This window comes from Manduca sexta, chromosome 13 (genome assembly GCF_014839805.1).
Source record: "Manduca sexta isolate Smith_Timp_Sample1 chromosome 13, JHU_Msex_v1.0, whole genome shotgun sequence".
Classification (NCBI taxonomy): domain Eukaryota; kingdom Metazoa; phylum Arthropoda; class Insecta; order Lepidoptera; family Sphingidae; genus Manduca; species Manduca sexta.
The window spans coordinates 7,078,450-7,103,827 of NC_051127.1; the positions used below are offsets into that span (position 1 = coordinate 7,078,450).

At 34.9% G+C, this 25,378-nt stretch overlaps 1 protein-coding gene across 2 annotated transcripts in view; it reads right to left on the minus strand.

The window, feature by feature from the left end:
* The window catches only part of LOC115450138 (homeobox protein Nkx-2.4), a 44,581-nt gene that overhangs the window by 17,470 nt on the left and 1,733 nt on the right, over positions 1 to 25,378 (minus strand). Inside the window, exons 2-4 of one of the 2 annotated variants that reach the window (XM_030178121.2) lie at positions 18,274 to 18,354; positions 16,540 to 16,739; positions 867 to 1,015 (exon numbers count right to left, since the gene is read on the minus strand). In XM_030178121.2, the coding sequence (XP_030033981.1) occupies positions 867 to 1,015; positions 16,540 to 16,739; positions 18,274 to 18,354 (430 nt within the window). The remainder of the gene's footprint in view (positions 1 to 866; positions 1,016 to 16,539; positions 16,740 to 18,273; positions 18,355 to 25,378) is intronic. The other variant, XM_030178128.2, reaches the window with a different exon arrangement.

A 25,378-nucleotide genomic window follows, 5' to 3' on the forward strand; every position in this document is an offset into this window, starting at 1 on the left:
TCTGCTGGGACCTGGTTCTGATCGTACCGTGTACAATTACAACTACGCCACCGTGGCAGTCACGCTGTCACTATCAGGCGAACAACTGAACTACAGGACCTAAACAAATTGTTCAGTGTAAAGAAAAATTAATTGTTTTCACTCCTCAAATTTCCCTTTAACTGTATATCTTAAGTAAGTACACTGTCTGAAATCGCAGTGAAGTAACAAATAGTGCGGACAGTAACCATGGTAGCTCCCTCGGTTTTGTACTGATCAGTCTCGCTCGTACGGCAATAAAACTCGTCACGATGATCAAATTCCCCTTATAAAGCTGCGCATTCAACACTCTTTAAATTATTCGTGTTTAGACAATTTATATCTGTAGTGCATTGAATGGGGATCTTAACACAGGTAGGACAAACCGTATTTATAAAATGATCAGCAAACAACGCACCCCCACGCGGAGTCTACCCCACAACAAACTGGAGATTACGTTTCGCATCATTATAGAATTAGAATGGACAGAATTTGAATAGTTTAGTTTAATTGGTTGGAAATTGTCTACGCTTTGTTTTTTATATAAGGAAGCAAGTCTTTTGGTACTTTCTATGATTATACTGTCCGTTAACCATAATAGAACCTACTATAAAAACTTTTAATTTAGTAAGCATTCTACCTACTTGTTTCTCTAAGATCTTGCTAAACCTTTAATTACCTAGGAATTAAAACGCAATGTCTTTGAAACAGAGACACAAAAACGCTTACATTTTGCACTACTTCTTAGTTCCTAGCCGCAAATGTCAATAGGATATAGAAGTATTCCTTAAAAAATACAGTTATACAGTAAACAAGGTCGGTAGAAAATGTGTTAAATATAAACGAACCTGCGCCTGCGTGAACAGCACTCTCCGCTTCCGCCGCTGCGCCAGCGGGAACTGCATGGGCTTCGCGTCAGGGCCCGCGCACGCCGCCAGCCCGCTCATGTTGTTCACATGACCCATACCTCCTCCCGTCGACGTCATCAGCCTGGAAACTGAAGAAGCCGCTTAGATATGCACACCAAGGTAAAGAAACTTGTTATGTAAAAATATTGGTTAATCCGCATTAGGCCAGCGTGGTGGACTAAGGCCTAATCCCTCTCAGTAGTAGAGGAGGCCCGTGCCCAACAATGGGACAGTATATAATACAGGACCGAATATATATGTGGATAGTGTCGAACGCGTGGTGAAAATCAAAGTACTGGCGATTAGCATTTAGCAAAGTATAGGGCGGCTGCCACAATATTGACGACTGTCAAGACACAAAAATCGTAGAAAATAAATCTAGGCTACATATTATTAAAGTAATTTTGCCGTAGTATAAAAAACGAACAAAAATATGTTTAGGTATAAACTTTGATCAATTAACGCCGTCTGAACAATCTATATATTACTTAATACTTGAATAAAAACCTTTAAAGCACATTGCGCACGAAAGACTAGTATTAATTTAATACAAGGACTGTTTACCTGCCCACAGCTGGACATAGCTCTCATTTACTGCTAAGATATTTTAGGCCTCATTCCACGTCACCGGTCTAATATGGATAAATGAATAAACACAACTTAAAAATGCAGTGCATGTTTGGGGCCTGGGTTCGGAACCGCGATCTTTATCTCATCATTCCATGCCTAACTAGGCTATCACCTTTTCCATTTATGTACGATCTTATAAAAATGGCGAACCCTAAATACGTCATTACTATTCATCTCGTATATTTTCCGAACGCGAGACGCCGGGCGCGACGCTATTTAAAATTAATCGTTCAAAAGGGGGAATAGTAAAAAATTAATACTTTCGTATGGTAGAATTAAAATTTTCGTCGCTGGCAACATTTAATCGCGAGCCCGCCATTTTCTTAATGACACTACAGCAGATTCCCGCGCTGCTGGTTACAGTTTTAAGTCACTTTAATAAAGTTTAAAATAAATTCTTTGCAATTTAACTCTCGTGTAATTTGTTTTATAGTTAAACTATTAAAGATTTAACGTCTTTTGGGTGGTGATAGCACTTTTTATGGTATACCATGACTTGTTTAGTTAGTTTAAGTTGAAATGAGTCGTAAATAGGCATGCTTTCCCTCATTTTACCGCATGGAGATTGCATTTAGGTTATGGTACAAACTTTGAGTTTCATTTCTAGTTTCAAAAACTACTTATTTTGTTTTTTTTTTCAATTCGAAGACTTGTATTTTCTGGAGAAATGGATTAACTGGCAAATACTCGTAGGGTACAATAATACTACTGTCGAAGTTTAATTTCCAGTTTCAACAACTATGGATATGGATTAACTAGCTGATACTCGTGTCCAATAAGGTACAATGATACTAGCGTCGATTACGATCCTATAAGAGCATTAGAAAGAAACAAATTACTATCACACTTTTTATTTAATATTTATGGTTCGAGTAACTTATTGTGACATATTGTTTTTAAGAAGATAAGTATTTGAATTTAGTAACTCAATGTTAAAACGATTCTGACCCTATGGCGGACTTTACACTATATACAATGGTTGCCATCCGCGCAGATATAAACATCCTACCAGCATACTTGTATATCATGTCCATATGTTTATAATTTAGTACAACAGCTGAAACTGCACGCCATTTAACAGTACTTTGAAAATTAAAATGCAATCTCAAAGCATTTGACATATAAAAGAAATCAATTGCAAGCTCACAAAACCTTTGTGGTAACATTAACAAAAAAGATTTAAAAAGATAACGTAATGCACAGTGGCCATTCATACGCACGGACGGATGGACGCGATTTTTTTTTATGGAACGAAGATATGGTTGAGTGAAACAAGATAGAACTGTAGTATTATGTATGGTTCCGTATATAATTCATTATAGATTGAATAGTTTGCCGCGCTGAAAAGTGTAGCCAGTGTAACTACTGGACATAATAAGACGTACCATCTCATGTCTCAGGATGGCGAGCGTAGTGGAATACCAAGCAATAGTTTGTACTTCAAGGCGTTGGATGATGTTTTTATTGTTTATGGGTTTTCGTATCGCTAACCATCATGCGACTGGCAAGCTCGTCTCGTTATTTAGCTAGAGTAAAAATACAGACACCCTAAATAGCTTATAATTCCAGAATTTGTTACTTTACATTATTATCTTTATTTATATTTTTGTTAATAATACTGCCATGGTTGAAATATAGATAATCCGGTGGCATTCGAGTCAATAAACACTACCATCAAGCCTAAAATAATTTATTTTCGTAATCCAGTCTATACCCTATAGCCTATCATCATATAACAAAACCAGTCTGATTCAACTCTTATTTTTCTTATTTATTTTGTTCAAAATAGCAAGTTTTATTTCCGTATATCATATGATTTTCAATAAACAATCCCAATTTAAACTTCGATCCGACCTTTGAACTAATCAATTAATCAAACACAACCATTTTCGCGATCGAAAAATGCAATTGGGTTAATTCATTGAAATAGGTGCTTTGAAGACTTTCATTCCGATCTAAGTCTATCATCTATTTATAGTCACCCTTGAATTTCACATATCTCGATCCAGCTTGTACACGAAATAATAAAACCTAGCGAACGTTTTGTGCCGACGTCGCCGATCTCCGAAAACGTGAAACGCGCCACAATAGAAGCGTAAGACAGAATGGGGAGTTATATTTTATTGAAAGACCCTTTTTGTTGGTTCGAGTGTTGTGTAAATAAAATGTACGGGAGAGAGGAGCGGGGTGAAGACGCGGGAGGTGCAGGGTTCAATCTAATCAATATATGGGTACTGTAATTATGTGTGGATTTTTATAGATGGAAGGTAGGTAGCAGGCAAGCTGATGTTGCCACTGCGATTAATGGTAGATGATCATCACTGCCCATACGCATCTAGAGTACCATTATTTTGGTTTGCGGCTTATTGCAACTGAAGATAAATCATTATCATTATACATTTACTGGAACAAAAAGATTAGCTTGTAGGGTTTTAAGCAATTAATAAACTCTTTCCTTATAATTTACCAAATGGTAACGACGTAGAATTAAACATTGGGTGAATGAGTAAGTTAAAGGGGGAGGATTTGCTTGAGGATACCGGTATACGTCAGGATAGAGTTGTAAGGTATTATTTGCTCATTTGACTACCGCCTATGATATCACAAAAGTCGCATTGCTGATCGGTATTGAAATATCCTTATGATTGGAAAGGCTTTAAAGTCGTTAGCAATTTCAATAAACGCATCTAACGTTAAAGTTATTATTTTGGTTGGTTTAATTTATTAAACAGCAATGGTGCAGATGACACGACTGATTAAATTACAGCTATTGGTAATACTGAATACTATTAACTCAATTTGCGCGTTACCTATGAAGCTTACGATTATTTAGCCACATTCGCGTTTAAAAATCTATTTATAGGTATTATTAAACAAAGTCCCCTTTTCTGACTGTTTGTATGTTATCGATTTTCTCAAAATCTACTGAACGGATTTTTATGAAATTTGGTATAGAGATAGTTTCAGACCCTGGTAAGGCTATTCTTTATATGTTATATGCTATTTCCATCCCAGGAAAATATATAGTGGTATTTTTATCCCGGAGAACTTCTTCAAGCGGGCGAAGCCGCGAGGTAAAGCTAGTAAATTATAATTAAAAAGATATGTTTACTAGAAATATTGTTACTTATCGAATCCTAGACTACAACTCAAATAAAATATTGCTATAAACACAGCAAGATGAATTAAGCTCATTAATTTTTTGTATAAAATAACTGCCTCCCAAAAGTTGTAATGGCCGACGCTGTGTCCGCGATCTGTCAACACCGTACGCATATATTTTGACAACAAATGCCGCTGTAATTGCGGACGGGACCCTCGGACAGCCTCCCGCTCCCGTGACGTAGGTTGACGTGTTATTTTCAATGTAAACATGGTTCTCCATGTCTAGTTTTGGGGTTCGGAACTGGGCAACTTGCATTTTCAATGTCATAGCGTTGAATTTTATACGAAAGTTTTAAGAATTCGTGTAATTATTTTTAAAAAATTACCTAGACACTGAAATTTAATTGTTTCTAAATATTACAATGGGCTCAAAATGAAACCATAGAAAATTATAATTAAATTCTACTATTTGGGAGTTTTTTTTTTGTTCTGACATCTCTTTTGTATCCGTTCTAATTTCAAATTGATTATAGTATAATACATTTTTTTTACAACTCAATTATGTTACGATTATTTCGCTCGTCTCTTTGGCTCGCCTGCTACCAAACCACACCTGATCATACAAAACTCTGAATTATAAAACACTTCCACTGCACTCGTCATAATGAGACAGCAAATCTGACGTCTCATAATGCTAATAATTACTCTGACTACAATGACTTTCAAAGCAGCACACGTGTTTTATAATAAGTCGAAATAGATAACGCAGTGGAACGTATAAACATACTGATGCATGCAAGACATACAGCTAGTTCCTTAATTAACTTTAAATGTCGCAACTTACTCGTAAGTGAAAGCTATGGGATAAACCGCGCCTTGCCAAAGAAAGAGAAAAAGAAAGTAAAAGCCATAACTACAAACGTCATGCACAGATACGCACATTATTATTTTATATACATATAATTTATATTCAAATTGTTTATTAAAAATAGCCTTACAGACTTGATAATTACACGAAAGTAAAAGACAAGAATCTTTACTGAATGCAAAAATTACCAGGAGTGCCTAAACTAGGCGAATCCTGTATCTTGGGTAACAAATATTAGAGTTAATTACATTATATTAAATTTATTTGACTAAGTAAGTAAATAAAGTAATAGTGGAATAAAATATAAATGAATAAATAAATTATTATGTTTTTTATATTGTTATGTCACATGTTACGCATGACTGAAAAGAAATTAGTCTGAAATTATTCCTATTCAAGGTTTATTTTTGTTTTTATTCCATTCGTCTACGTTATCTTCGTTTTTATATTCATCCGGCCAAAGACTTTTTTAACATACATATAGCACGTGTGTTTTCTGCTTTCAAATTTGACATTGGTAGAATTAGCCAAATAAAATAAATTGGATTGAATTGGAAAGAAATCAGTTGCAATAAAACAATTAACATATACCAAACATTAACATTGATTATTGTCGAAACCTAACGTAGTGTTATATCTTTAGTGGTAACAATAAAAACATCTTTAGTTCCACCAGGCCATGACTTAGCAAGGCGACTTGCTCTTCCCTACAGTCATAATTTTGACAAAAGTAACAGTAACTTTGTCCATAAAAAAACTAGCCGTCACCTACCTTCTAACAAAAAATCGTAACAATATCAAACAAAAACGTCTGTGAAGATGATATTAATCGGTGCACGGACATTAAGCCCCTCAACACTAGCGTGTGTTTGATGACCGAGAGATTGGCGTGAAATTGGCCACTGGGTGTTAGGGACGAAAAGGGGGCGCAGGGGCGTGCGGCTGACGGCTTCGGTGACCGCAACTTCTGACCCGCTTCAAGTCGTTTAAAACTGTTCTGTCTTTTGTGCCCAATTGTAATAAACTGAATTAGAGTGGCCATTATGGAGTGAAGATGGTGATTAATGTAGATGTTTTCGGACTGCATTGTAATTGCAAATGGAGTAATTAATATTAATTGTTTTAATTGAGTTTATTGTATCAGTGAGGAAAGTTGTTCAGTGATTTATTTTAATTGTAAAACATTTTATTAATAACGAGAGAAATGTAAACTAGAGTTAGAATTGTTTTAGCCGACGGCTCATAATATGTTGGATTTCTCGTAAAATTCATTTGGTCCTGACTGATATAAAGGCAACGTTTGATGGGATCCGTGTTGTAGACTCGAATCCCATTGAGGGCAATATTTCATGTGGGTATTTGGATTTGAAAAACACACCGGAGGTGTTCGTTATTGAAATTTGTACCTAGTATGGCAATAGGCTTGCCTTCTTTCATATCATGGGATTATTCTCTACAGGTATGCACTAGTTGCTCTTCTGCCCCACCATTATGAGAGAGAGGCGTGAGCTTATGAGATCAAAATGGTATAAATTAAGTTAAGTTTTAAATATATTTCGTCTACTATATTGGTAGCAAAGCCGATATCTGGTCTTATAAAAATGAACTTAATTTTTGCTTACCCTACAAGTTACCAATGCTTAATAATAAAATCTTTAAGAAATACGTTAAAGTGAAAAATGCTCTTCCGTTTTTATATACCCAACGGGGGTTGAACTCGAGACCACAGTACGGTATTATCGGTCTAAAAATGACAACGGTAGCCAAAATACGCATTACAAATTCGTACTCATCACAAATTAATATACAAATCATCGACAGCGGTGCAAAAAACCGTCTCCGCGCTATGATGACGCGCGCGCAAATATTTGCACAGCACTAATGGATTTCGCGAACTAACGCAGCGCTGTTTGTCTCCGCGGATTTGAAAGTAAAATTATTATTGATCATGCATGCGTAGTGCACATGCGTGTATTTATTTCTAAACGGGGAATGAAGCGACCGTTTTGTAAGTGTCATTATTCGTAAATATATTATTGATTTATCGATTTGCGTTTAATATTAGGTTTAATATGGAAGGTGCATATCGTTTTTATCACCTAGACAATAATTAATATCGACAAAATTATAGCTTTGTTTAATTGAATGATGAGACTAAACGCTTATCTGTTGATGAGCGTTGCTTATAAAGAGTGTATGTTCAGTCACTGCCGTATAGAAGAAAGAAAGAAAAACGATTTATTAGTTACAGTCGCAACATAAACAAACATAATGTTGCTAAATACCAAATAATAATAATAAAATACAAATTTAAATGGCTGGTTGCGGTTTTGACAGCATAATGTTCCGATGTGGTGCAAACCACAACATAACGCTATATTTGACTGTTCCGTCGCTACAAACGCCTTTTTCAAAGAAAAGTATAAATTTTATAACCAAAAACTATCTGTCCCCTTAGAATGTCCCAAAAAAGGCGATGCGTAATACGACTTTAACGTGATCTCCACCAATCCGAATGGTACGACAAGGAATTTGTTGTGTTTAACCACAATCTAAGCAAACTGTGTATCTTTAAAAACTTCACGAACTTATATCCTAATATTTATGATTGACCTAAGTTAATTCGCAGCATTACTTTCTAGGACGAAATTAAAGCATAGATGCAAATAGAAAGGGAGAATTTGTAAGGAAGAAAGTAACCATGACAATATAACAAAAACTTCAAAATGCCCTTCCTGGATCATATATCCATAATACTTAAATTTAGGCTTGAGAGCCTACGCATAGTAGACCCCTAAACTTATTACCATTGACAAAATATATTTTGGAGCAGAATAATCTTCATAGTCAAAAGAATATGTCATGTAGTTAAACTGAAATTAATTTGGTTAAAATGAAAATCACAGTTATAATTTACACCGTAGATAATAATATGATTTTTTACTATGAATTATATACTCCTAAATACTGATCATAATGCTAATAAAACACACTTTTTCTTGTATTTCGCAAGCAATTACATCACAGTATATTTCATTGACGTCATCCTACAGTAAACAGAGACTTGAGCCTTGAATTGTCAAATAGTTGAAATGAATAAAACTTACTCTCATTTGCCTTTCATCCATTACTTTTATCGTTTAAATAAGAAATAAATACCAAACGAAGTTTAAATCGTTATTATAAAAACAGGAAATGTAGTATTCAGGAGGGCTTCCGTCTGGCACCAGTCTAAGGTATTTTTCTTAAAAACATAAAAGTAACCTAGGAAATTGTTTACTATAATTCAAACGTACTTAAAATAATCATAATAATCGCATTTAAATCTAACAACAGGCGTTATCTAAACTGCGATCTTTCCGGGGCGGGTGTGAGTGTTGCCAGAGCAAAATAAACGTACGTCGGCAAATTGTGCGTGAATAAACACGCGGATAATAGCCGTATTGTGTTACACCCCTCGCGTCTTGTGAAAACACCGGGACAATGTCGTATCTACGGCCGATCGAATGTGGAACGCATTTTAATAAAAACCTTTTTCGAACGCATCTGGGTTATTGTTGGCAACACTGGAATTTATTGGTTCTTAATTTAAAATTTGTTTTTGATTATTTTTTGTGTGGAATACTAGATGGTATTGAATTGTCGTAGTAGCAGAGTACCTACTTAGATTGTGAAATTTAAGTACCTGGGTTAGATAAACAAATTTAGAGATTAGAACTTATGTTATTAGCATCAAGTTCTTCTACCGTCTGTCACATTTAAGGATACAAGGGCGCCTTTAATTAGCCGCGTGGCTAAATTATGGACGCTTTAGTTACGCGACTACTTACAGTTGAAGAACTTCTGTAATATGGGTATGTTAGGTGGTTGTAGATGATGTTTAGTGCTTTAAATAATAATATCAGCCCTGTATTGTACCGTCCCACATCTGGGTACTGGCCTCCTCTACTACTGAAAGGGATTAGGTATTAGTCCACCAGGCCGGCCTAATGTGGATTGGAAGATTTCACATACCCTCAAAATTTCTATGGAGAAATTTTAAGATATGCAGGTTTCCTTCACCGTTAAAGCAAGCGATAATTCACCAAGAATAATCACATCATTTTAGAAAAGTCAGAGGTGTGTGTCCTTGGGATTTGAACTTACAGACTTCCGTCTCGGCAGTCCGTTCCACACCCGACTAAGCTGTCGAAGCTTTAGTGCTTAGTTACTCACAAATATTTTTAGTAACAATTTCTATGCAAACTATGTACTAAACAAAACCTTAGTTGTATGTTTTACAGTTTTGGTAATTTGTCTTAATTATGTCTCGTTACGATATAGAAAGAAGAAGATGTGTTGCAGACTGAGACAGGGAATTTAATGGCTTCAATCATATAATATGAATTATTATTTACTTTGAGTATACCTTAATGCTTGTCAAACTTTAAATATTATAAATAGCATAACGAAATCATGTATTCTCGAAGCGACTGGCTAAACAGAGACTATATAAATGCAATGCAATATAAATGTAAATATTGCGTTTGTGACAAAAATATATTTTAAAAGCTAATTTCCCATCTAAAAACTGAACTTAAGACTGCTCGAAAACCAATACATTGGTTAGTTAAACTAAAACCATTACAGAATAATATAGACTAAAGCAAATCCCGATATCAATTCGCAACAGCAGAGGAAATGAAATAGCAAACATTCGGCGGCCATTTTCCCAGTGTTGCCTCGCTAAAGAAAGATAAAGTGCGCGTGTGTCGCTGACATGTCCACTCGCCGCATTAACCTCGCCCACGAACGATAGCAGCCTAAGTGTACACTTATTTTTTTCCCTATGGCAATTTTAATTTCAACTGACCGTGTTGCCCACTCCGTTTGATGTGTTGGCACACTCGAAAACGCCGCGGGTATTGGCTATAAACGAGATTTAAATGGAATTTCGTTTGTTTTTCGAAAATTGAATTGTTGCGATTTGACAGTGTTCTATTGCCGGCCCGTTGAAATATTGTCGAGTGATTTACAAATTGTATTTGTATAGTCACATACATTTTGAACGATTGAACAAAACAATAATCACAAATTAATTACTAAACTTGCTCGAATATTCTAATTAGAAATGTAATAACATTGTCAAATAAAGCATAAACCATATGCACATGACTTTTAACCCCGAGGGGGCAGGCTGAAGCGCAGCTGATGCCGGAACTTTCCAGCGTGTATATTCCGTCCCATGATGTGATAGGGGTAAGCCTATCGCCATATCCGAATCGTCATGTCATCATAATCCAGACTCCGGGCTGATACTGAGTAGAAAAACCCAATATCACTATGCCCGACCCGTGGATCGAACCCAAGACTTCAGCACTGCATTCGTACCGTCTACGTATACAACTACGCCACCGAAGCAGACAAAAGAATTGCGACTAAATTTCATTTTGGCGTACCTTACATTTTTAAAATCCAAATATTGGGATCGTTTAACCAGTCGTAAAGACAAAAACCTATCAAATTGTGAAATGTAACGCACCCGAGTGCAATATTTAGCTACATTAACATGATATTATATGGAGTTCCCGGCCGCCGGTGCACAAACTATTTGCCGACGTGGCGGTGTTTGTCGAGCTCTCTAGTGGTGGGCAAACAAGGGACGGAATACCGATCGGAATTGCTTATTTTGTCTTGCCTACCCAGGTACGGAGAAAGTTCACGTTGTCCTTTTCATATATGACTTGGAGATATAATTTTAATTAATGTTTAAAAGAACTCATATGTGAGATTTAAAAAGTAAACGTAATAAACGCAAATATGGTGAATGGCGATAGCTTTACCGTCTATACACCGTCTATCACATATACCTAAGCTCGACGAAGTGGGAGTCTCGTTGCATCATTTCATTCATCATTAAGACTTCAATGTAATTATACAGTCATATTTACATTGCGTTACTAAATTAAACCACATATTCGTCTTTACCTCTGCTAATATTGTGTCAAAAATCATCCCCGAATAACAAATAGTTTCAACAAAAATCCTGGTTTTAGTTTTCTGTTTTTTGACAATTTTGTAGTTAAGTGCAAATATGGCGTATGCGTGAGTGTATTCCTGACTGAAACTGTAAATTGCCGCTGCGACAAATTCTCATCGTTTATTAGTAGTGGCCTTAGGGTATATGAAATTAAAGTTATTTTTTATTACTACTCCGTTCGAAACATGTGCATTTTTATACAGCATGTATGGATAGAATAAGTTATGCTAAAGTGTTGTTTATTGTAAGAAGACAAATATACTCGTATTAGGATTACATTTAGTAACGCATGTCAAAATTACCCTGTATACTGAACCTATAAGTAAGTTATATCGATTATTATGAACCGTGTAGTTAGTGAATAATAAAAAATAAACTGAAATAACGGCTCCTCGTAAACGTCATTCACAAAGAAATCTTCCCGTCGACCTTTGCACGAGATAAAACTACCAAAACCTATGGACGTAAATAACTATTTAATTAATATTTATACAGGTTTACAATTAAGACAGTTTTCCGTAATAGATAAATATATTAAAAAACGCATAACCCGTATGAATTTTGTTTGCAAATTAAAATATAACGTAGGTACATTGTCCCCGGTAATTTTGTTAGTATTGATAGAAGTATCCATGAAATACAAATAAATAAACTGTAGACAATGTGCTGATTAGTGACAATACCTCTAAGAACACCTACATGACTAGAGGAATTATTCGTACCGAGCTCGAAGAATAGATATAAGAAGATAATAGATATAAAAGGCAGATTTTTAACTCTCGAGCAATCTCGATGCTCCTAACAAAGCTTCTACTTGAACCTAGTTTTCTGAGATAGTGGTACTATTCCTAGCAAACCCATTCATGTTCAATCTGGCCCTACATCTATGATAATCCTGAGAATAGATGTAAATCAAAAAAGGTCACTCACATTTTAAAAAGAGTAAAGAAATAATACTCCTTTGATAGTACTTCTTTCAGACATGGTATTTGTTTTTTGTTACAGTCAGATTCTAGAGATGTGACCGATCAGAAGCAATAAACGATTAATTTAGGTCTAAGTAGGTGTGAAGTTGTGTTGCTTATTAATGTGTTGACATAAAATTGCGCATTGGATAGCTTTACAGTGACTATTCACACCACCGCTAAAGCTCCGTGCGGTGTATTTAGCTTAAGTTATCGTCTATATTGCAAACTCCCTCTTCAATCTCTATTGCTAAAAAAATTAAAACTTTTACAGGAAAACTTCAGAAAGGTTTTTGTTTCTTTTCTCTGCATCTTTCCCGCGTTTTTCTTTTCAACTTGCCATATAGCAATTACCACCATAAGAAGTGTGACGGCCATATTGTTTAAACCGCTTTACGATTAAAACTACTTTGTTTGTTTATTCTCATAGCTTGACCTTTAGTAATTAACTCCGTGCATTGCGATCTTCGTCACGCATAATTTCCCGCGCGATTACTCGCCGCCATTGTTTCTGTGTTGTCTATGCGCGACGCCTTGATTTGTTTGTTCCATTATTTGGACTTTCTCTACTACTGGTCGCTGTGGAGTTTAGATTCAATTACTGCTTGTCTATGGCTCGCATTGTTTATCAGATTAAGTGGACTCGACGGACGTTAAGTTTTGATTTCGTTGCGAGGTTCGGCAGTACTTTGGTATTGATTTATTGTTCTCAGATGGACTATTGGGTTTCTGAGAAACTTGACGGAACTAGATAACTTGGTTTTAAAAATTCGGGAAATTAATTTAGTAAAATAAGTTCATAAAGCGAATTTTAATTTAAGTTGACGATATACACATTTCGTGTTACCAGCACAGAATTTATCAGAATATGCTTATACAATATTTACGAGCATACTAAAAAATATTAAACGAACAATAAACCTTTCAAAAAGGAACTTCGGCAGCAAGAAATTATTTTTAATCAAGATTTGCAGACACTTATATCCAGTCTAGGACAAATCGTAATGAAAACCTTATTACTGCTAAGTTATTGCCTGACCTAGGAATCTGATCAACGATCTCATACAACCCAAATATTGCTACAAAACTATGAAGTAAAAGTCAAGCTAATAATAAATTTTAATGAGACCCAACTTAATTTTAACCCTGTGAATAACAAAGCGTACGGGTAATGCTTGCAGCTCGATGTACTCGTGCACCTGCGGCAGTACACTGCGCTCCCTACAACAATCATATCGGGTTACCGACACAGAACAACTATCGGAGACAGGCTTAATATCTACTATCTAGATATTAAAATGTTGCTCTGCTTAGTATAATATCAGCCCAGTATAATATACTGTGCCACTGTTGGGCATGGCCTCCTCTACTACTGAGAGGGATTAGGCCTTAGTCCACCACGCTCGCCACCATACCAAATTTCATAAAAACCGTTCAATAGATTTTGAGTAAATCGATATCACACAGACAGCTTTTGGGGACTTTGTTTTATAATATGTATAGATTTTATGTGTATAAGGTGAAACTAGCCTGTAACAAATTGTAACACTTATAAGTTATTCTGACTGTTTGCGCTAATATTGTATTGATGTATACAAATTATTGGCTCGTCAAACGTCCTCTACCGCAAATGAACAAAGATACAAATAACGCATAAATTACAGTTTGTCGAGCGTATACCGACGCATTATTTAAAGCGAGATTAATATTGACAAGAAAACGTGCAAAAATCGAATTCTGGAAGGAACTGTTAGTATAAACAATAATCAGTGACTTTTGTAAATTTTAAAGCTTGCTGAACTTGCGGCAAGATCTGTATGGAACTAAGTATTGAAATATTACTAGTTTAAACGCATTTAGAAGGTCTTGCGCAATATATTGCTGCGAGGACTTGCTAGTCTCAACTTAGTATTTGGTGGCAATGTATAATTCAGTCAATTAAGGCAATCTTCGATCATTTTTTAATTTCTTCATAAAGTTGTTTAACTTTAATACATTTCCTAAATATTGTGATACTACGAAATCAAACATAAGTTCTTTCATATCTCATGAGCGTCATATTCAATGATATTAAAATTATATTACTATAAGTAATTAGCTCACAATTAACAGCCTTTAGTATATTTAAAATACTTACAAAATACAATCTATTGAAAAACACATCTTAAATTGAAGAGCTGTAAGCTAAAATAAGTCCTAGTTCAAGAAGTCTTGAGTGATCAATTACTATGAAGTAGAGAAAATATATTAAATCCCAAAAAGATTTTGCTTAGATATGATAGACTGCTTTCGACAAATACTTTATTCTGTGAATAATTTTCACTACAGTAACTGAAGTAATGAAAGATATTTGTATTTACAATTTAGAAATTATTCCTAGAATAATCCTTTAGGCGGAACTTGTACTTACACATAAATAACGAAATTTCGAAAAATTACAGAGAAAATATCTGTTAAAGTTTTTTTTATTGCTTTGAAAGACGAGACGATCTTGCCATTTGCCTGATGGATGGTAAACGATACGAACGCCCATAAACTGTAGAAACACCGTCCAACATCGTTTTCTTTCTATTTATTTAAGGTTTTTTTTTTCAAAATTGAAGTGACACCCCTATTGTTGCTTACAAGATTAACAGTAAAAGTAACAGAAATAAAAAAGAATACAAATACGGTAAGAACTAATATTAGCGCAACTTTAGATATTTGTTAATCCTACACCCTGAATTATTAATACATCATATTAATTACAAAGTATTATTTGGTATTCCACTGCGCTCACCATCCTATGAGATGTTAACGCTTATTATGTCCAGTAGTTAAACTGGCTACAATGTCTTTCAAACCGAAACACAACAGTGACTACACACTGCTGTCTGACGGCAAAAATAGACATTGCGGTAGTACCTACACAGGCGGACTCTCACATATGGGGAATCTGCCACCAGTCAAAATCATCTTGACTTGCTTCTCAGATACCCAATTCCTGTAGGTACCTATACTTATCAGTCAAATCCGTTCTGTTTCTTTGACCGTTCAGTAAGACGACGGAAGGTAGTCGCGGCACGCGGCTCGCGTTTGTTTTTTATTGTTCGACTAATGGTGTTTGCCGAACTAAGATCTCAGCGACGCAATTTGAGACAGTTTTATTGTGAGCCACCGAATAGGGCATCGGTTTTTAAGTGCTTTTGCGTTTAATCCGAATGTTTGAGCATTAGAATTTTTTACGTTCAAGAAATGATCAAGGAACTGACTCACCGTTTAGGAGATTGCATTAAGCATTGAAGAAAATTACAGCACTTTATTTAAGTCAGATGTTTTGTTATAATAGCACATTATCACTATTATAATAACTCAAACCACCAAAAATTTCGACTTAGAAGTCCCACCACTTTCTCCAATCCATACGATATTTAAGTCATAACGTGGTGATACCAAGATCCTGTGTACACAGCGTATCTAATTTGCAACACTTGTGCCCACCCCCGAGGTGTCGCGTGACGTCAAATTAGCACAGTAACTGGACCGCCACTCGAGCGATATTGTCGCGTATTACGTTACCGGCGCCATCTTGATTTCAACAAAAAGTTTGACATGGCGAATTTTTGATTGCTTTTTGTTGCATTTAAGCGGGTATTTTAGGGAGTTACTGTTATACTCAGGTGGAGTGTCATACTAAGGCTTAATGGCATTAATTGTAATATTAACGTAGTATGTGTATGTAGAAAATTTTACCTCTCTAAAACTATGTCACAGTGACGATCGCCATAAAGCACCAACATTTGTTAGCCATCCTATTTATTTTCTCATCTAGTTTAAATAATCAATCAGTATTTGATTAAACGCCAAAGTTCGAACTCTACCTACATAAAATATATTCAAGACCTCATTACCCAACATAAACTTCTATGATCGATCTCAGCAAAGTCACAATTAAAACTTCAAATTAAAAAGACTTAAACCTACATGGTCCAAAACAGCCAGGAACATCAATAAATTTAAATTTAAAAAACGAACTCGCCGACTCACTGGCAAACCTGGGGTCGTTCGAGGCCGGGTACCAGCTGGCGCCGCGCATGTCCCCATAGTGGGGGAGGTCTGCGGGCGCGCACCCGTACCCCTGGACTGGGGCGCCTCCGTACAGGGGCACCGCGTAGGGGTTCGCCGTCATGCCGCAGGAGGCCGCGGGGCCTAGCGGAGAGTTGATGCTGCTTCCTGATGAGTTCGATCTGTGGAAGAAAAAGAAGGTTAGATATAATAAAGAATAAATTAGATTTTTTCAATTAGGATTGAGAGCTGTGAGGACATTTTATTAGGATGGACACCTTGTCGATGCTGTAGGGCATTGAGGCTGAAAAAGAAGGAAGGGTGTCTCAAGTCAAAAGTAGCCTTTGTCATATACTGCTGTTCAGACTTAATAAAGAAATAAAGCGCGGTTGAAATTGGAGACAAATCTCCAAGAAAAGTATTGTAGGCGTTCACAATATAAATATTGGTAACGATGATGAACTCGAAACCCACTTCAACCTATCCTAGAATTTTATGTATATTTTTCATTTATTGCCATTTTATTTTATTATTTCAAAGGGATGTCGATAAAGTTCACCAAAGAACAAAAATAATCAAACAAATAATAGCATTACGTGTGCATAACCAGCAAGACTCGCCGTCTGACTTACAAAAGAAATTGGCATGCGATTTATAACAATCAATTGAACCACCCCAGGAGAAAATAAAGCCGCGATTATCGCCAAAATAATGCGGTTTAGAAAAAATGATAATAGACATGACCCAAAAACGCCACCCACAGCTACCGTCGACGCAGGCGCCAACACGTCACTCAAACAATACCGGGCTTATCTGTTTAATCCTTATTTACACAATTTAATCTCCTCGCTGGCACCCAGACTCACACGCGACCCCCGGCCACGTTTAACCCCCGTTCCAAACCTTAACTATACAATAATAAAGTTTAAAATTGAATTAATCGAGTGTAAAGTTACCCGAAATGTAGAACTCCCTAACGCCGCCATTACGATGTTTGGCTTGACAAATTGAGTTTTGACAGGGCGGGAAAACGGCGCGAAACGTTTTAGCCGGGCTCTTGTTAATTGGGGATAATTTTAATTCAATTTAGACTGTTACCTTTCGAGTTACGATTATATTTTTAATTGGTTTTCATTTCAATTTAATTTTATTTTTGAGATGAATATATAGATTTTTATTCGGTGTATTTTTGGTCCACTTTTTTGACAGTACCTATTAATTAACGTATTAATTATTTTTAAACTATAGTAACATGTTACTATCTCCTATTATTTCGCGATTCAACCCACGTAGAATAATTTCTTACCGCAAGAAAAGCCCTTCTATATTTTTCCGCAAATAAAAGTACCCTACGTATATGTTAATTTAGAACAATCGATCTTCTATAAGTGTCTAATTCATTGTTTATGGTTATGATCGTTTTTTATTTAAACATCTTCAAAAACCTCAAGTTGATACTATTATTAAGATTAAAGGTACTTATGAAGTTTAAATAAAGATATTACCTATATTTTTAAAACAGAATAAGGTTGGTTTCCATTTCTATATTAATTTATCAAGCCAAAACAAATATTTGTATCCCATAAATACATTTTATCTAATATCGTAACAAACTACAATGAACACAACAAAGCTACATAGGCTGAATGATCCATAATTCCTATGCCAATTTATTTGTTAAAAAAATAATGCTTTTAAATTAAGAACGATGCCTACCTGTCTACTGATAGTTGGGCATAGTCAATGAAATCGTCGGACACCTTAATGCTCGCGTCAGAATGTGCCGGGCGATGGGCCCTGTGGACGAAATGCGTTTGTTTAGAAACTATTTATATTATTTTATCTAAATAGGGCCAGCTTACGTCAAAACAAAATGTAATTGCTTTGGCTTAATAATTAAATGGAAAAAGCTATTTGACATGATTGTTTGGTAATGAAATTTATTTGAAATATAATCGCGCGTTAATTATACAGTATTTTTGGTCGAATGGTCATTCGACCAAAAACACGCGCCATTTAAACACACGCCATTCATGCTACACGAACTAATAAAATTATGCGCAGAAAAATAATGTTAAATAACAAAGTAACCCTAAAAGATAATCGTAAAAAAGGCTTCTAACGTGTGGGCACCCTTGCTGGTTATTTGTTACATATAACGTCATTACGTATAAGTACGGCTGGCTCAGCAAGGCAAAAATATCTAGGTGCTAAAAACCCGTAAAAAATAAGACCATTTATATTGTGATAATTATATCTGATATGGCATATTTCCTAATATCTGCCAGACTTCAAGACACTGTCACCTCATTATGCGTACATCGGATCGTCAACAGCTAAAAAATTTAAATAATATAATTGTAAAATTTGGTTATATATTGGAACATTGACTTTTCGGATAACTAACACCTCAGTCCCCGTCACTACGAAGACTGCCATAATTTTCGAAACGTCGGGAGAAAATTATATTACAAAAACCGTTATATAATCCGCAACACCGTTTTATTTCAATCTCTACGTCTCTATCTTCTGAAGCTAACAATCTTCGGGTTAGGTCTAATCTGGAGTAAAATACGTACTACAGAGAAAATGCAGATAAAAATATAGCTACCAATTATAATCTGTGTTACGCGATTCTTTTTTCAAAATCAACAACTTTTCCTAACTGATTAATTATTTTTTTAAATATCTATTCTGTAATACAAGATTTACCGATCAAGTTAATACATTTATTACATTTTGGACCTAACTTAAAAGACTTTCCAGTTGTACACATGATTTCAACATTTACTCCGGCTTTACGTAATTGCCAAGTACAAGCCCTCTCATCAACTCCAATCAATTTTTATATGTTTATAACGGTGCGGTGTTATTCTAACTTGCGCCATCACGCGTGCAATGTTTAATATAATGTTGAGATGTCGCCATGACCCACAAACGTAAGTATCTATCATTTCAATCAATTTGTATTTTTAATGTACAAATTTTATTTTATTTACAAAGAAAATCAAATACGTATTCACGAAAGTGAAATCATGAAATTGTAGAGTTTTGATGATCAATATGCGAACGTAATGTAAGCTCCGGTCTGTATTCCTGTAAATGTAGGGAAAGCTTTTTCGCGTTGAGCTTTTTTTCATTATATTTTTCACATAAAGCCTAAAGTGTAAATACTAAAAACAATCTAACAGCACTCACATTGATCGAATAAATGAATTTACTTTCCACATTCTCAATTGAAATGGAAAAGATTTAAACGCGATCGATATTGTTTTCCTCAAGTACTACTAAAACTATTTAACAAATTTCATCGTGGTTATTTATATTATTATTTTCTCCCCGCCCCGTGACCATGAAGGCTGCAAAGTCTTCGAAACGTTGGGAAAAAAAATATTATATAATTTACCGCGACAAAATCCGTAAAATAGTTTTCTTTAAATGTTTAACATTCGCGTAAACATAAAAAATCTGTTTTTTTTACTCATAGTATTAATTAATATATTATCTGATTTTTCATTCATTCGTAATTTTTGTTTTGTAATATTATGACTTCAACCATTTATATATTTCACCAATACCGATTAATAATAGCAGATACAAAACAATCAGAATTTCTAGAAATCAAAGCAATTGTCGCCATGCCAAAAAATACTATAAAACATCTCTTTACGAAACTTTGACAGTTTAATACATTCTTTAGATAAATAGGTCTCACTCTTACTAAAAGAACAACTTGTAATAATAAGCTAGCCCAAATAAATTATTGTATCGATATGTACGATGCCAAGGTAATTTATTTATAAAAAAAAATTATATATTCTTGGGATAAATTACCGAGATAAAAATAGCCTATATTTTAATCCAGAACATAGTCTTGCCATATGCAAAATTCCATCCAAATTCGTTTAGGAGTTTCCGCGTCTATTTCTAACAAACATCGTAACATTTTAGAGTTTTGCATTTGTAATTACATTTTATTTATAGCATTAACAACTCTAACCACACCTATTTGTGAAATATAAAATATTTTATATAACATACTATCTTTTGATCGCGGCTCCGTCTGCGTGAAATAGTTTTTCCGGGACAATAGTCCTGCTATATATTTCCTCGAGATTTAAAGTAGACTATGTCCTTCTTAGGGTCAGCTATCTCCATACGAAATTTGATTAAAATCAGTTTGGTAATTTTCGAATTCATAGCGTTCAGACAGACAAATGCGGTACTTCGTATTATAATATGTGAGATGTAAATACACAAATAGATGACATTAATAACACTCGACTGACACCTAGTGGTACAATTCTCAATAAATAAAGGGCCACGAGGAAAAAGCAACTTTCTATTATAGATGTTTCTGTTTATCAATTATATAGCTTTTAGAAGGTTAAAATGACGGGTCCAGGTAATTACTCTCCTGTACAGAGTTATTTCCCTTATCCACATTATATCAGAGTTATTTACTGGTGGTAGGTCTCTCATATGTGAAATTCCACCTGGGTAGGTACCACCGCAATATTTATTCCTGTTGTCACTGTTGTGTTACGGTTTGAAGAACATTGTAGCCAGTGTAAATACTGGACATAATAAGACTTAACATCTCATGTCTTAGGATGGCGAGCGCAGTGGAATACCAAACAAGACTTTGTAATTCAAGGTGTTAGATGGTGTTTTTACTGTTTATGGGCGGTGATATCGCTTTCCATCAGGCAAACGACAAGGTCGTCTCGTCATTCAAAGCAATAAAAAATCCAGTTGTCACTTACTTATGTGTGCTTGTAGGTATATGTTTTTATATAATTAGCGTGTGAACAGGTATTCGCAGCTGTGACAAAAAAACTAACGCAAATATAATCATGACGTCTTACTTCTTGAATAAAATAAATCGCAACTTTGTAAAGATGTTTGAATGTTTGTTAGAAGTAAGCCCGCTGAACGGATTTGGTTGGAATTTTGCACAGACCATGTTTCGGATTAAAATATAGGATATTTTTGTCTCGAATATTTGCTCCCTTTTTAATTATTTACGTAGCGACACGCATTGATAAGTGCATAGTTTTGAAGGAAATAAATTTTATACATTATTTAGACTAGATATTTTTAATATAGCGTCTGTAAATGTTATACATTATTTAGATTCCGTCAATATTAACTTTACTATCAGTTCGGTAAGCGATTCTCACCAGAGAAGAACGGGCAAGAAACTAGTTTTGTATTTTTCAAACTTTTTAACCAAAAATTATACCGCCATCTAAAATCACTAAAAACCAAAAATTATTTAACATTACCTATATTACTGACCAATTTTGTAATGAATGCCAACACTTTCGACCGTGGCACTAAAATTTTGTAAGTTAAGTCGACCGGAAAAAAACGAGAGAAAAATGGTAACATTAAAGCGACGAGATGAAAATACTAATAATTTTTTTCACTGTAAATGTGGTAAACAAATTCGCGATCATAAAACAATCATAGAAATATTTAAAATTCTTGTTCAAACAATACTCAGGATCCGGTTGTTCGGCAAATATTTCTTATGAGTACACTCATGAGACGTACTCACTACATTTAAGAATTAGTTTATGCTTCTGTATGGAGATTTATAATTTGTTTTGTTGTAATGACAATGCAAATGACATATTAGGTCATTGGCTAGCTTGAGCTATATAAAGCTGTTGGGTTAAATAAAGCTGTTAAACGTAACGTACGTAAACACAAGCCTTCTATCGCCTAAAAGGCAGGCAAACGCCCAACTAATGCACTCACTTCTTGCCGTGTGTATTCTATCGCATGATGTTGATAAGGGACGAGCCTATCGCCATATCGGGCACATATTAAACCAGAGACGTCAAAGCGATTCCTACCGCGCACGTAACACAACTACGCTACGAGACAGTCTTAGTAGATAAGTAGTTACATAAAAAATGCTAGAATCCGCATATCAAATTATAAGTAAATTCAGATTTTTTTGTTATATAAACATGGCAAAGACGCTGCACCTGATAGTAAACGGAGAGGGATCCGAATAGTGTCCACTGACGAGGGATGATTGTCCCTCGTCAGTGGACACACTTATAGCCTAACGATTTATGTTTACGCGAATGTTAGACCTTGAAATTAATTTATATTTCGGATTTATAGCGGTTATTTATATTATTATTTTCTCCCGGCGTTTCAACCACTTTGCAGACTTCAGGGACACAGGGGGGACTGAGGTATTGTCGTCCGACAAGTCAAAATCCGAAAAATGGTTTACTACAATTATGCCTGTTTGAAACCTAATAGTCTTGTCCAAACCTTCTTCTATCTGAGAAGCAGTGTTCATACTCTGACCCAATCTGCTTCGAAAGAACATAACAGCAAGTATAATTATTACAAAAGATGCAACATCTAATATCCTTAGTAAGGAGTGCAAAAGAAAAATCATTAGTGATTGAAACTCCATATGGTTTAGAATACCAGGTAATTTGCATGTCATCAATTAGCAACAAACTGGAGCCAATCTATTTCTGCAATTCTAAACAACCCTTCCCTTCCTAATTAATTCCCATTCCTTTCATTTAAAGCTGCCCACGCATCCTTAAATCTTCTAATCTTGAATGTGCATTATGGGCAGTGGAATATGATCAATTAACATCAAATAACTTATTTGTTTTAAAAGCTTCTAATCTTATACATTAAATAAAGATTATATAAAACCTATTTGTTCGTTTGCTGGCCTACGCTACAAATTGCCACAAAGTATTGACGTCAATAAATCTCTAAAATTTCATATTCGAACGTGAACCACATACAAAATAAACTCACTAACATTTTTCACAATATCGAAACTGCATGCATATTTGGAGTAAAGGAAAAAGAAAATAACTGGAGCTGTAGGCCCATTTCTAGTTTCTCGGTCTAGTGAATACGGGGTACGTGAATCAGAAGCAGAGCGTGAAGAAACAATTAAGCAGGCCGGCATAACAGTAACGATCGTCCGGGGATGATTGTCACTTACCAGTCGACATGTTTTGGGCTCCTCTTCACTTACCATCAGGTGTATTAAAGGCACTTTGCCGGGCCGACAGAAAAAGATAATATATGTTTTTATGTGTTCCTAGTTCCTCAAAATTTTCGGTGAACAGAATTTATTCAATATTTCGCGTCTATTTTTATGATAAGTAAAATTAATGACAAAGTTACCTAAAATATTATTGCAATAAACCATAAACGTATAAATACCATTGCAATAATAATACCATATATTAATATATAAACGGAATCGGTAAAAAACCTTATATTCGAAGAAAATCAATAAGTAACAGTCAAGCGATTTAGAATTGATTTAAATACTGCATTATGTTATTAAATACCATAATAATACGTTATATTTGGTAGAGTCAGTAATGACGGCATCCGACGGTGTTCAAAACGAAGACAGTTTATACAGCATTCCAATTCCCTGTGAGTTGTAACTACGCTATATATATTAAAATTTACACTATTATATAAAGGTAAACAGTTAGTTTGTATGACTTAGAAACTACTAACCATTTTTTTCCACTAATAGAAAGCTACATTACACCTCAGTGATAGTTTTTATCCCTTAAAATCTTTTTCACGCGGGCGAAACTGCACGCAAAAGCTAGCATGTTATAAACATTAAAGGATTTAAATGAAAAAATGCTCTAGCTTATTATTATACACAAATTCACGTTTTTTATTATATTTGTCTGCGATTTGAAATTCTAAAAAGTCTTATGGTCGTTTAATTATTATTTTTTTTTGGTATACAAGTATATTAGTAGGCCGCGTAAAAATATCTGAAATAAAAGTCTTGTTATATATTTTCTAGCATAAAAAGTCCTATGTCCTTCCCAGGGGCTCAAACATCTCCATATTATATTTCAGCGAAATCCATTCGGTAGTTTTTGAATTTATTGCGTCCAGACAGACAAACGCGGCTGAACGATTTTGTTTTAAAATATGTAAGGATGTCACTACATTAGGTTGAGATGAGAGATTATACTGTAAATTACAATGTAAATTAAAAGAGTCTTTGCTGCCGGCTAATTTGTTAGTAAATCACGTAAAAACAGCTGAAGAGAATTAGGAACATTCCATTAAGATGTAGACCAGTGGCAAAATGTCCATATAACCGGATCCTGTCGGCCTCCCTTTCGTAATCTATGTAAAATATAATTATTAAAACGATTTTCAAACAGCGCTTATGCATATTCCCTTTCGGGGAATATCACCCTTCACTACTGATGTGGGCTATAGAAAGGTACTTCATATATGATGTACAGGGCGTTAAAATGCAACATGAATTGAAGTACATACGTGGGGATATCTATAAATTAGTTTGTATTAAATATATTGGAACTAAACTTAGGTCCTACACTAATATAATAATAGTGATATTATTATGTGATAATTCTACAAAATTGTTTTTATTTATTGCGCATTTAGCTCTACATTTTTATTATTATGATTTAATGAAGAAAAACGAATACGAGAGGCCATTATCAGAGCAACATAAGCTAAAAGGACCGTTTTTTTTGTCTGTCTGTATGTTTGTACACACATCACGCAGAAACTACAAAATGGAACTGAAGGAAGTTTTCACCGACCTATTCCTAGAGGTCTAAATTAAAATATAGGCACCATTTTATCCGGAAACCTATTCCACACGTGTGCAACCACGAGCAAAATATAGTTCAATATAATTTTTATTTTATTTTCGTAGAACAATGATTGTTTATATAAAATTAATCGTATTGCGTCGTATATTATGAGTTTTTCTTTGTATCTATTTTCGTTTTTAGTACTACGACTA